This window comes from Myxocyprinus asiaticus, chromosome 13 (assembly GCF_019703515.2).
Source record: "Myxocyprinus asiaticus isolate MX2 ecotype Aquarium Trade chromosome 13, UBuf_Myxa_2, whole genome shotgun sequence".
Lineage (NCBI taxonomy): Eukaryota > Metazoa > Chordata > Actinopteri > Cypriniformes > Catostomidae > Myxocyprinus > Myxocyprinus asiaticus.
Window position 1 is genome coordinate 41578161 of NC_059356.1, and position 14927 is coordinate 41593087.

The following is a 14927-nucleotide window of genomic DNA, read 5'->3' on the forward strand; positions in this document are numbered from 1 at the left end:
TCCCTTTAAGAGAAACAAGTCACTAACAAAGTTAAAAAAGAAACTGACCATTGCTTTTAACACCAAATTCACATCTGACTTTATGCACAGAATTTTTAAAGCATCCATTATGAAGGCGGTATAGTGTGTCAAAGTTGTCAAATGTAATGTTACCCCCCACTGTTTTATATGTCACTTTTTAAAGGACTTTATTTCTTGTTTGTGATTTTAATGTTTTGTGTGAGAAGCTGTGGAAAATTAAGTATCAGTCAGTCTATAACTATAACTGTATTTCTCTTTTTCCATCAGGCATATTTAACTATGGCTACAGTGGACTCCAAGCTGGGGGAGGAGTCAAGTCCCTGCAGCACTGCCCCTATTGTTACCTCAGGCTCTGCCTCCAGTCCACAGAGTGAAGCTGTAACCAATGAGCTACAAGAACTGTCTCTTCAGCACGCCCCCAACTTACTTCCTATTTGTGAGAGGAGGAATGGTGAGGATTTTATTATTATGCTGAAGAGATTAGATTTAAAATCAGGAATGAGTCATACTTCAGCTTTTGTGAGCACACAACATTCAAAACTATAATTACTCACTCATTTGTCTAATTGACTGTTTTTGTGTTAAACTTCACTTATACGGTTGCCGAGCTACTTTAATATAGTGCATTAATATAGAATTCTGTTTCTACAGAAATAAAGAATAGATGTGCGATTGCCGGTGTGCTGATATCGGCTTCTTTGAACAACAATTTTAAACGTGGCTCATCCAATCTGAATTTAAAGCCAGAACTATCAGGTTTATAATTACGCTTTAGTCACATTAATCATATTCAAGCTAATAAACTGATGGACACTGTGTCAAAATAAGAGCTCCCACTTACACTTAAATGTACACACACACACACACACGGACACACACAACTGCATGCATAAGGTTATAATTTGATACAATAAGCTTAATGTTATGATCTGCACAGGTGCACATGACAAATGCAATATATAATAATATCTTTGAAACATGGCTAAACTGATTATCTGTGTTTGGTCTCATGGCAGTGACATACGTACTGTAGCATATTGTTACTGCCCCCTAACTAATAAAAGTTTCTGTAGTTGTTTGGATGACTTGTAGCTTGTTATCTTTCTATCTTTGTACGCGCACACACACTTGCAATCGCACAATCTCTGTGTGTCTTCAGGGAAATACAGTTTCACTTTATGGTTGTAAAACTTATGAGCAGAACAGAAATGTATTCAAAGGATCTTAAAGGGATAGTTCACCCAAAAATGAAAATTATGTCATAATTTACTCATCCTCATGTCATTATAGAACTGTTTGGAATTACACAAAGAGAAATAAATAATGACAGAATTTTAATTTTGGTTGAACGATTCATTTAAATATCGATTGAGGAGAGAAAACAAGATGTAACTGATGGGAAGAGAGAAGTGTAGATGCAAGATGAAAATATATATAAGGATGAGGCAGAGCTGGACATGATTAAATGATTAAAGATTTTCATCGTGTAAGTAAGAATCTAGGCCTCAATGTTTTATGGACAGCATTATTTATTGATTAATTATTTTGAGGAAATCTTTGCTTTGCCACCCAGTGAAACTTCGCTCCCACCCAGTGAACCTTCTGAGCACTGCAGTGAAGTTTAGTTTGTTTATTCTTATCTTGGAGGAGTATAGACGCTCTGAAAATAGAGTTATGGTTGCTTCATCGGCTCTTGCTGGATTCGAACTTGCATACGACCAACTGATTACCAGACCAGACCTTTAACAACTATGCCACACCTCTCGTGTGCAGAATCATTGTAATGTTAAGTAGATTTGCTAGTGTGATTATATGCTTATTAGTGTCAGTGTCACTTTTTTTATTATTATTAAGAGACAATAAGTTTTCCCTATATGAGGGGCTATTTTTTCTACTACTAAAGACTACTACTTTTCAAGGAAACTCATAATTGGACAGACCTAGAATAGAATAGAATGAAATATATCAAATGTACAGTTGAAGTCAGAAGTTTACATACACCTAGGTTGAAGTCATTAAAACTCATTTTTTTAACCACTCCACAGATTTAATATTAGCAAACTATAGATTTGGCAAGTCATTTAGAACATCTACTTTGTGCATGACACAAGTAATTTTTCCAACAGTTGTTTACAGACAGATTGTTTCACTTTTAATTGACTATATCACAATTCCAGTGGGTCAGAAGTTGACATACACTAAGTTAAATGTGCCTTTAAGCAGCTTGTAAAATTCCAGAAAATGATGTCAAGACTTTAGGCAACTAGCCAATTAGCATCTGATAGGAGGTGTACTGAATTGGAGGTGTACCTTTTGGATGTATTTTAAGGCCTACCTTCAAACTCAGCGCCTCTTTGCTTGACATAATGGGAAAATCAAAAGAAATCAGCCAAGACCTCCACAAGTCTGGTTCATCCTTGGGAGCAATTTCCAAATCTGTATTCATCTGTACAAACAATAGGACGCAAGTATAAACACTATGGGACCACGCGGCCATCATACCGCTCAGGAAGGAGACGCATTCTGTCTCCTAGAGATGAACGTACTTGGTGTGAAAAGTGCAAATCAATCCCAGAACAACAGCAAAGGACCTTGTGAAGATGCTGGAGGAAACAGGTAGACAAGTATCTATATCCACAGAAAAACAAGTCCTATATCGACATAACCTGAAAGGCTGCTCAGTAAGGAAGAAGCCACTGCTCCAAAACCGCCATAAAAAAGCCAGACTACAGTTTGCAAGTGCACATGGGACAAATATCTTACTTTTTGGTGAAATGTCATCTGGTCTGATGAAACAAAACTGTTTGGCCATAATGACCATCGTTATGTTTGGAGGAAAAAGGGTGAGGCTTGCAAGCAGAAGAACACCATCCCAACCGTGAAGCATGGGGGTTGCAGCATCATGTTGTGGGGGTGCTTTGCTGCAGGAGGGACTGGTGCACTTCACAAAATAGATGGCATCATGAAGAAGGAAATGTGGATATATTGAAGCAACATCTCAAGACATCAGCCAGGAATTTAAAGCTCAGTCACAAATGGGTCTTTCAAATGGAAAATGAACCCAAGCATATCTCCAAAGTTGTGGCAAAATGGCTTAAGGACAACAAAGTCAAGGTATTGGAGTGGCCATCACAAAGCCCTGACCTCAATCCGATAGAAAATTTGTGGGCAGAACTGAAAAAGTGTGTACGAGCAAGGATGCCTACACACCTGACTAAGATACACCAGTTCTGTCTGGAGGAATGGGCCAAAATTCCAGCAACTTATTGTGAGAAGCTTGTGGAAGGCTACCCAAAACATTTGACCCAAGTTAAACAATTTAAAGGCAATGCTACCAAATACTAACAAAGTGTATGTAAACCTCTGACCCACTGGAAATGAGACGAAAGAAATAAAAGCTGAAATAAATCATTCTCTCTACTATTATTCTGACATTTCACATTCTTAAAATAAAGTAGTGATCCTAACTGAGCTAAGACAGGGACTGATTTCTATGATTAAAATTTCTGACTTCAACTGTATACATTTATACAGTACATGCCTAAATTCAAACCCTTAACACATTTATTCACCAACAAACCAATGCTTACCAGCAAATCAAATACACATTTATTCCCTCATGCATTTTATCAGTCTAGTTACATTTCTGTCATCCTTCAGCATGTCTTATACTGAAATGAGATTTCTCTATCCTTCTATCAACACATTCTCTTAAGTGCTAAGTTTATCTATGAAGCGCACGCAGCTTATGACATAATGTTATTTTCTCCTCCACAAATACTTTACACCCTCACACTCCAGCATTTAAAACAGGAAAGAGACTGCAGCACATTTGCTAAAAACAGCTCCCTGAAACACCTGCTGAATGAAGTGATTTTACACCTGAATGGTGAGAAGGTGTGGGTTTCAAACACACTTTTGACATATTTCCATAAGATTCAGCACTGATTTTTAAATAGTTGTACCAGACAATTGTGTGTTTGTCTGTATGGTCGTCAGAAACTCTGCACAATTTTTAGGAAGTCACATTTATGTCTTTGAGATTTCATTCTAGCCATATTCTCAGAAATTTTGATAAACGCACACACTTCTCTAATGACCGTGTGTGTAGGAGTTTACCATAAAAATAAAGAGTTGTAAAATTATAGTTAGCATTAAACGGGTGTCTGTTGCTGTGGCCTGGATGATTTTTCTGATTGGTCATTTACAATTACGCTTGCTGTCCTCGTTGTCGGTCAGAAAGAGCATATTTGTTTTGTGCTATTAACTGTACACTATGTTAAACTTTCTTAGTGCAAGCCATTGTCATCCAGACCACTGCTAAAGCGAGTGATAATAAGCATGTAATCACATGGAACGTGCTACTTTTCTCAGCGCTGGCAGCGATGGAATGTTAACTGATCTCACAGTGAAATCAGAAACAGTAGGTTGACTTTTCTTTAGCTAAAATCGATCTGTTTTCCAAAATTAAAAACACTGGCCCCAGGGGTCAAAGCAGTCTAAGCTCCATTTTCCAGGTGAAGTGTCCACGGAGGGGACAGATGTGATACAGTGAAGAGGAATGGATATTTTATAAACTTCACCCCCCCAAACCTAAACCATCAGTGGCGTAAAAATGTTATGTTAGAGGGAAAAATGCAACCTCCCTGTCGCTTTTGTTGCTGATTATGCAAATGCAATTACTTCATGGTTTCAACGTGGGATCTGAACTCGGGTCTCCCAAACGCTACTGGTCACACCACAAGGGAAGGTAAAACACACTTGAGCCGTTGCAAACATTGCAAGTCAGTTGGCATAATGTGGCTGGTCCTAGGGTACTGGATCTCTCAGAAACAACATGCCACATGTGTTCATGTTGTGGACTGGATGGACCACTCGCAGCCACTTGTGATTACAGGATAGGTCATTTTATTGGATTATTTTCTAGAGATTGGAGGGGTGGATGTCCATGTGTATCTCAGGTACCAATCTTTGGAAGTAATCAAATTAAACAAGCATACTTTTTGTGTAAAGATATCCCCAGTAAGACAAAAAAACCTCTCAAAATTTAAATGTGGCCCGATGGAGGGTTTGGCTTTTCAAGCCGGTAAACGCCCCCTAGAGGAAGACCCTGCAGTTTCTCATTAGCCAAAATTGTAAGTCGACAGCATTTGCCATCCAATTAAGTTTACTTAGCTATACAATAGGTACTAGAGGTCAACCGATATATCAGTTTTGCTGATTAATTGGCACGTTAACAGAGTTCTGGCACTATCGGTTATAGGCAAAAATCAACACCGATAGGTTTTCCCCATTTCTTCCGGTGCTGGAGCGGCTGGGAATGGTCCGCTGTCGTTACAGTATGAAAGCGGACTCTAGAGGCGAAATAAAAACTTTCACTTCACTGATGCCTTGTGTTGTTTGTTTTGACACATGAGACTACACTCTTCATGGAGCAGAACACTCCAGATGCGGATTTAAAACATCAACAACGAAAAGGTATGTATACAGTACACTACAGTACTCATTGTCATATCATTATAAAGTAATTAATTTGTTGACTAGATGCTGCATTAATAGAGAACAGCAGTATGTTTGCCGACAAGGCTGAGAGGACGCTAACATTAAAGCTAACCTCAAGCAGTTAGAACAGTGTGACAAAAATACACGCATGTCCTACCCAAATGTTTAAATGTCACGATTGTTACCATCTATTACCATCTATTTGCATTAGTTTATATCCAGCTGGTCACTATTATGTATTCGTTAGCCAGCTAAGTTGCATATTTAAAGCTAGTGACGTGAGAAGGCAAATAAAAATCTTCATGCATCTGAGAGAAACATATAAACAAATCAGAAAAGCATCTGATTTCAGTTAAATTGTTTTATCCTCACTGTAATATGATGACTTCAGATCGATCATATTCTTGTGCTAAAAAAGGCTAGACACAGTGCAGCAAATACAGTTTAACAGAAAGCATGTGTCTAAATATGTTTTTAAAGTTCTTTTTAATTAGACACATCATCTACAAAACAGCGCTCCTGCATGAGACGCTGAATCAACAAAAAAAAGGAAACAAAGACGTTCGTCTAGCGTACGTTTACATAGAAAAACAAATGGATGGTTGCAAAAGCGTTCGGTGTGAACAGCCCCTTACAGTTGGTGGAGGTCTTTGGCCATTGCGTCTTGCTCTCTTATAAGCGTTTCTCAGATTAAGCAATGAGTTGTTTAATGCTTTGTAAGGAAAGATGTTCAACTTGGAAACGTGTGTCTCGAGATCCTCGCTGTCAGTTCCAGTCTGTTGTGTTCCATCTGTTTGAACAGCCCCTGGCCTGGGCTCATAGTCTGAGCCACTTCACCACCGAGTTCAGCCGAATACCACTGCTGTCTGTGAATATTGCTACTCTACATACAAATGTACTGAATCTGAAAAACACTGTGGTATTTCGCTGTTATTATGAAGCTTGAGTCTAGAGTAGTAGGAATCAGTGCAAGTGTAACACCATGTGAACTGTCTATTGAAGCGTTTTCCCCCCTCATTTTACTTTTAACTTAACATTTGAGAATATGGACCGACTTTTTTAATTTGATGCACATTAGTTGAAAATGAAATGCTCTTTTTTTTTTAACAGCCAGGATAGGAATGTTTTATGCAATAATGTAATGGTGCTGAATGGTTTATGTATTTATTGTGCCCTCTTGTGGTCTAAGGAAACAACGTCAATTTAAAAATCAGCTGACTTTAAAATTAGAATATTAGTTCATATATATTAATATTTATTTATTTATTTATTTAATTTTAAAAAGTACAATACATTTTCATGGCTCAGTCAGTACTGTTTATTTTTGTAATTAATTCAGCACTATTTTACTTTGTGTGTTGTTTTTTCATTCAGTATCAATTTTAAAAACGGTTGATTAATCGGTTATCAGCAGGTACTGCCCAACTTAGTTATCGGTATCAGTAAAATCCACTATCGGTCGACCTCTAATGGGTACAAAATTGTCCCCAGAAGTGAGCTAAATCTGACAAAACCTCTCAAAGTTAAAAAATTAGGATAAATAAAGATGGTTTTGCCTCTAAAAATGCCAAAAGGTTTTCCTTTAGAAGTTGAGTTTGCATTTATATTAGAATTAAGTCTAGGGATTACAGTACTTCTAGGATATGCATTTTTCCGTGCCCCGTACTGTCTCGCACACGGTCGAGCAAGTATATTCTTTAGATTGCAAGCCTATATGGCCGCATTTGACACATGTGAACTACGACTGCTTTGTGATACTCTTAGCACAGCCAACGCCAGCTGCATGTGCAAAGCCGCGGACAGTCCATGTGTTTAGAAAAACCAGGCTTAACGCGGACAGTCTGCGGAAAACTGAAGAAGTGTATACTTTGGCCTTAGTTTGTTGTATTTAAAATGTACTTTATTTAAGAACAATATATTTCTATGGGATGTCCTCATTTAGATTAAGGTGTGTTTGTACAGGTTTGGCTATTCTTTTTGCCTCTAATTAAGACTTCTGAGAATATTTGAAGTAGTTCTCGCTGTTTGAAATGTTTTGCCCCAAATCTACAGTTATAATAGCTGTGTCTCGTTTCGAAAGGCTGTGTGCTCTGGAGGTCGCTTTTTTCGGCCACATATGTCACAGAGGCTGTCTCATTTCAGAAAAGTAAGTAGGACACTCCCCAAATGTGACCTTCTTTCACAGGAATTTGGAAGATGCAAGAGGTGTATCCTTCGTTGGCACTCACAACCCACAATTCTTTGCTTCAACAGAAACTTACCTAATTTCTCTGAAAATTACACAGATTTACCAAACATATTGATCTTCAAATGAAAGTTACAACTCTCCTAAAGTTTACCTCAGAGTTCCCTTCTCACTCAAGCACTCGTGCAGGTTGAGAGCGATGTGAGCTGTGATCACAACCATGATATGTTCTCTTTCGTTTGTCCTGTGAAGGCCATCTCTTTTAAACGAAGCTAATTTTAGGTTGAGGATGATCGGTATACTGCTGTCTTTTAGAGGATGGGTCCTACCACAGCCTTCGAAACGAGACAGTGCATGTCAACAGGTTTCTGTGAGGGTTGGGTTTAGGGGTAGGGTATAGTACAGTAAATATCATTTTCTAAAACCACTGGGTCTTAGTCATGTAATGAGCAGAACAAATTTGTGTAAATCTTTAGTAAAACCACTCTCTACATATATCGTCCCATTGAATTGGAGGATAATTTATGTACCGTATGCAAGTATGTATTCGTGAACGATTTACACACAAATTTGTTCAGCCCTTGTTTAATGAAAAAACCTTGTGTCTATGAGACGGCTTCATTAATATAGCTTCAAAGGTGTGTGTGTGTCATTCTGTCTGTACATAGAGGTCAGCAAGTCCAGTGTGGACTGCTTTATAAAAAAACACACTAATCAGCAGAAGTTGTGTGTGTGTGCTGAATGAGTGACTGAAGGAACAGCTGCAGTAAAGTTGCTCGCAGGAGCAGTAGTGTCTCACTCACACACATACACACACCTTTCCCTCTGGATAACTTCAGTCTCCATGCTACCACTGTAACGGCAGGAAGCTCAGGATCTTTGATGTGTCTTTTTTTTTTCTTCTCGTCAGATATCTCCCCTCTTATTTTTTATTTATTTCATTTCCACCATTTCCTGCTCTTTCATTTTTCTTTTATTATGATGTGCAGCAGCTTGGGGGTCTTCTTGGACTTGAAATGACTGAAACAGATGAAAAATGAAAGACAATCACAACCTGAGACTTTGAGACTTTTGAGTTAAAAACTTTTAAGTCTCTTTGAAGGAAAAGTGGCGAAGATCTTCTTTTTGCTGCAGAAAGATTTATATTCCTTCAAAAGCCTGATTACCATGCTGGACACCAGCTCATGCCTCCATATTGGCCCCGCCCCTTTTGGATCTCCTCCAATCAGCCGAGGCATGGAGAAACAAGCTGGCAGATTAGATCGTGTGCGGCGTGCTTGCAACAGTCTTAGAGAAGGTGTGGAGTCATGTTGCATGCATTTGTGCAGACAAACATGTGTTTGCAGTGTTTGCTAAAGCAAGCATGACTGTTAGTGTTTCTCATACTTTGAACAAACCCCTAACCCAAAGTATTAAACATTGGTGTGTAACTCGTCCCACACCGTTTGTGCTACAGACAATGATACCTCAAATATTGAGGCTTGTTGAGGAGAGCTGTGATCTGTAAGTCAGATCACACAGCAGATTTTTGCCTGGCAGCCAATTAAATGGGCAAAAAAAAATAAAAAATAAAGGCCCATTGACTTGTATTAAAGGGAAGAGACCCAAGACACATCAAGGGACAATAATGTCATAGAGACATTGGGCCGGTAAGCTGCCATCTAGCAACCACACAGAACTAAATCCCACTCTGAACATTTAATTAAATAGGATTTTGTTAGTTAGTGAGACCTGTGTAAACACCAGGCACAATCCATAGAGCATGTGTTTGTATGATCGTGCTTGCTCGGCTTGGCATGCCATGGGTGATATTGGAACTAGAATGTTGAAATCCCGTCTATCCTGGATAAACAATTGTCAGCTCTTACACAAACACGTGCACATGGTTGAACTGTGGGTTTCAGTTTCTTGCAGGTTGCAATTTAAGCTGTGAGATGTAATTTACATTGATATCCTCAATAATCTGGCAGCAGCACAGAGGCCTGCCTCACAGATTGAGTGTCATGTAAATTATGACTGTGAAGACACAAATAGAAACATAAGAATGCATTACAGAGAGAATTAGAGATGTCTTGAAACTTTAACCATAATTCTTGTAACCATATGGTAGCCATAGATTAATTATGGTATCCATAGCAAGACCATAGTTAATACAGGTAAAACCCTAGTTGGGTCCTTATTACTATGGTTAGATCATTTACATCCAGTGTTGGGTAAGTTACTCTAAAAAAGTAATTAATTACTAACTACTAATTACATCTACAGTGTAATTAGATTACTGTACTAATTACTGTCTGAAATGTAATTGCATTATTTATTACATATTACTTTCTAAATCCCTAATCAACCTCGACCAGATAAAAAAGGATTGACATGAAATTGTTCTTTTAATTCTTTCAAATAAATCATATAAAATCAAATAAATTATTCAAGAACTGGCCAAAGAATTTAAGGGGGCAGCATTAAATTAGAAAACATACATTTTAACATTAGACGTTAAATTTAGATTTTATTTTATATATTTATATTTGTTTTATATAGAATTGTTCTATAGTCTATACAGTATTTAACACAATTACATCAGAAGTAGCTGTAATTGAATTACTGAAAAATTAAGAGTAATCCCTTTACTTTTTTCACTGAAAAAGTAATTTAATTACAGTAATTAATTACTTAGTAATGCATTACACCCAACACTGTTTACGTCTATCTATGCGTTTAACTAACACTTCTCTATTCTGACAGTGCATTCTAGGTATGTGTTTTATCAGTATGTGAACTTAGCCTACGACCTTGCCATTGCTAGCACCGTGCTCTTCAATTTGAACTACAGGAACTCAATGTTATAATGCCATTTGTTATGAAAAATTAGCACATTTAGGAACTATACCTACATTTTACTACACAGTTGCCCTCTCTCCCCCAGTAGATTTAGTATGAATTTACAAAATCTTTACCAAAATAACACAGGTCACTTGGCAGCCATATTTGTTTCTCTATTGGAAACATGCAGGATAAAATTACAGCTCCTGTCTACTTGAATGGGGAAAGACCAAAATCCCCAAAATGGTCAGTCAAGATTACGATCAATTAACATCAATTCCAGCTCTGCAATAAAATCTAACAACAATGGTATCATCAATAGGGATGTGCTGAACAACTAATTTCACTGACGTTTAAACAGAAATTTTGATGTCGACTAGTCTAAAATCAGTGGCGGGCCGTGCATTTAAAGTCTAGGCCTTCAATGTGATTCATGCCATTAAGAAAACACAGTTTCACAATGAATAAGACACCCTATGCCTTTGGGCATCATACATTATGGCGCAGCTAACTAGTAATACCAATTGACATTTTAAAAACACGTCCACGCACGAAAGCCAGAACTTGAAACGACACTTAATGCTCAAGCAAGCCTAAACTGCAGCATGACTGCTTTGTGAAATTAACATCTCCCGAACAGACATTCAAAAATCATAATTTTTCATATGAATCTATCAAGGAGGTCTATAATACCTGGAAAAATCTATCTAATAATATTTGCAATTTAAATGTTGTTTGCAATGAAAGTTTCGTCAGGGTACACGGTTATGCTGCATTCCATTCAAGTTGGATGAGGTATATTCCTACTTGATATTTCCGACCATAAATGCATTCCATTCCCCGATATTCGGAAGATGACGTTTAAGAAAACAAAACTGCAATGCTCCCGTTAGCTTAGCAGGGGTTTGACTCTTATTAGAGATGTCTCCTTGCAAACCAACTGATAAACAATGCTGCAGCGCTAGCATTTGTGCTTCAGGTGTACAATTATATCAAAAGAGATTATAATGTTTTATACACCTGTTTCTGCAGGCATTTGTTAAACAAGCTTTAATATCATGTAATGTGGAAATGAACACGTGTATCGATATTACTTAATAAAGTGAATATTTCTCACTTACTTTGTATATCTCCCTGAGTGTTGACATGTTTGTGTGACATCATGCCCCTGCATCTCGGCGAAATCGGAATTGAGAATTTCTGCACGAGCCTACAAGATGCATTCCATTGTACTTTTCCTAGTAGGAAGTTGTAAAATCCGACTTTCGGAGTTGAATAGAATGCAGCTCTTCTTTTCAAAACTTGATCGGACACTGAATGCTCAAGCAGCCTAATTTATACTTAGAAAACTCCTGATGTTGCTATGACCATGCAAAAAGCACTTACCAATTTACTTGAAGTGAAAATCAGTCCTTTCCTGTTTAATAAATTAAGCAATCACATGGTCATGCAGAACATCTCCTGTTTTTAAATCCATAAGGATCTCTTTCTCAGTGGTGATGTGGCAGTGACAGCCGACTCGTCAGCAAGATCTCCCGCTCTTCACTTTCAAATTACATCACTTAGAGCATGATTGCGTCATTCAAGGCCAGCTAGAAGGCCTCGACCGGGACATATCCCAAAGATCACACCCACCAAGAGCAAATAAATCAATCTGATTGGCTGATGAATCTGACAGTCTGACTTTAGTTGCTCATTTGCACTGAGAGATTCTGAAGGCCTGATGGGGTGGAGCTCAGACTCACACGCTGCTTCGGGCATGTTATTTGTGAAACAGTTGTCATACTTTGCTTGTAAGCATCAAGGACTTAATTCTGACTGGATAAACTTTTCATTTTTCTCTATTTGTTTGTAGATTAATTAAGAGTGGAAAGCGGTTAAAAATACATAGGCAAAAAGGTGATTGAGAATGAAAGGATGAAAAATATTTATTTATTTGGCATGTTAGGCCAGCAGAGAAGGCTTTGCCGACCCTGAGAATTGTCTAAAAGAAACCAACCTTCAGAAAACAGTCAAAAAAATGTGTTTATGCAACCCATTTAAAATACTTAATCTATTCCAAATCCAAAGCTAAATTCCACTGAAACGGGGCATTTATCTGCTATGTGCTTGCCTTGAATTATGATCATTGTACTTTAAATATAGAACAGCATTCAATGAATCAGCGTTAGCGAATATTTAACAGGTATATTTATTGAAAACAATTGAATGAATAGTGCAGGACCATTAGAGCAACCCAGCCTGTTCTAAACGGAATTCACCACGTAAATGTTACTTAACATATTAAAACAGTCAGGACATTGTTGAAAATAATTAACAGGTAGACTAAGCCAAATCTATGAGAGAGAAAAATGCGCTGAAAAGTTGTCCGTATTTCACAAGGTACAGTCGTGCATTACCCATTTATCTAATATGACAGCTGTCAGGTAAAGAACGTTAACCAATAACAGTTACGATGTAAAAAAAAAAAAAAAAAAGTAGCTATAGGATACAAAAAATAGGCCTGTGATGTAGCCTGCAATAAACCTAATGTATTCTAAACATGACGTGCACACAGAATAAAAGATAGTTTAACCTTATAAGCAGTCGGCACCTTGTTGAAAATAGCCTTCTTAATCAGCAGATAAAAAAATGGCCTACCTACCTAGAAGTCAATTTCTAGGCTACTTACTCAAAAGCATAATATTTTTGATGAGCAAAATGAACACGTCGACATGGTCCGGTGAAAGACGGGACTTGACTCACCTGAGGCATCTATCCTGCACTTGAAAAAGCCCGCTCAGCAGAAAAATAACTTACAAGCATGCACAGACTTAAAGAAGACTCAAATGTGAAAACATCCATAGGGACTTTCAAACGTTTGGAAATCCGATTCCCGCACCACCACCGAAGTGATTTCACAGCTACTTTGCTGAGTTTGCTTGTCTAGCGAGAGGACATTTTCCTGCGTGCGCCGTGAGTGAGAGAGAAGAAGCACGTGCAGCCTGAGGTGAAATTAAACTTTGTATCTGCTCCAGATATCCTGTTTTTTTTTAAATAAGATTTGTATTATTAATTCTATTAAAATATGTAACATTAATATGACAGTAATTTAAGCACAGCCTCTGCAAAAAATATAAAGCCAAACATAAATGTGTAAAAATGTTGATCAGTTTAATGGGGGAAATATTAACCGACTAGTAATTCCAGTGTCGCCTAGCAGCATCAGAACCGTTTAGTCGACTAGTCTTGCACATCCCTAATCATAAATTATGTTTCTTTAGCTCAGATCACGCTTAAAAATACTGTTTTTCAGACTGGTCCTAATGCACATGCGCATTCTCAATACAAACTGTCATTTGATCTTTTAAAGGTGCACTAAATAATTTTTTCCTCATTAAAAAAGCTGTGCTCCTTAAGAAATGAATTGTAATTTTGAAACGTATGTAGGAAATCATGACCACACATTAAAATGAAGACTCCAGTCATATCAGTAACCTTATAAAAGCTGTTTTATTCTACATGGAGAGGGTCCGCACATGGGGGCTGCCAAGTTAGATTCACATGACCAGCCAAATACTACTCGCTTAATCTCAGTAACCATCCTGTTATTTGACACTTCCACTCATTGATAAAGTATTCATGGCTGACTGTGAATTGTGAATTTTTATATTGGCATCAGTAACTGAAAACTGTTGCGTTTGAATGATGCTGCATCCAGGCCACTAGGTGTCAGTGTAAGTCTGAGATGACATGAACAAGAACTTAGTGCACCTTTAACTGTATGGCGGGACTTGCAATTACAGCGCTGCCATAATCAGAGTTATGGCCTGTCTCATTCTATACTGTCTCTGATCATATTCACAGGTACTGTGTTTATTTCTCCCATAGTAAAACCATGGTACATTTTTGTAAGAAATATTTTGGGAAATGACAACAAGTGGTTAGAGGGAAGGAGTTAAAAAATGAAAAGGCTTTGTGACGTCAATCGAAAAGGAAAGTTGTTTCAGAGGCAGAAACATTTTATTTCTTTGGAATAACAATTGTTATTTCATGTTGACTTTAACCATGGTATGACATTTCTCTGATATGAGAAACTCTTTAACTTTGCACAAAGGTGTGTGGCTTCAGCAGGTGTATGGTCTTTATACACTGTATGGTCTATTTAGAACCTGCGTCACTTCATTATTTTCTCTTTTGTTTAACTGCTTTTTAACACTGATCTCTGATAGTGACAACACATTTGCCACAACATTAGTTCTACTTAAACATTTACACATGCCTCTTGCCAGGCATCTCGCTATCACCTCCCATAAGTATCTTCAGTGACCTCATGCCAGATCACAGTTTAGCATCCAAACAGCTGTTGTGAGGACAAGTGCCAGATCACAATTTAGCTACACAACAGGTGCTGCAC

General features: G+C 37.7%; 1 protein-coding gene across 6 annotated transcripts in view; it reads left to right on the forward strand.

Annotated features, from left to right (window-relative positions):
• mrtfaa (myocardin related transcription factor Aa) overlaps positions 1–14927 on the forward strand; it is a 74655-nt gene that overhangs the window by 16098 nt on the left and 43630 nt on the right. For 5 of the 6 annotated variants that reach the window (XM_051713990.1, XM_051713989.1, XM_051713992.1 and 2 more), the window contains exon 3: positions 289–472. In XM_051713990.1, coding sequence (XP_051569950.1) covers positions 301–472 — 172 coding nt within the window. In that variant the 5' untranslated portion in view covers positions 289–300. Of the gene's footprint in view, positions 1–288; positions 473–5438; positions 5500–14927 lie in introns of all 6 variants that reach the window. The other variant, XM_051713993.1, reaches the window with a different exon arrangement.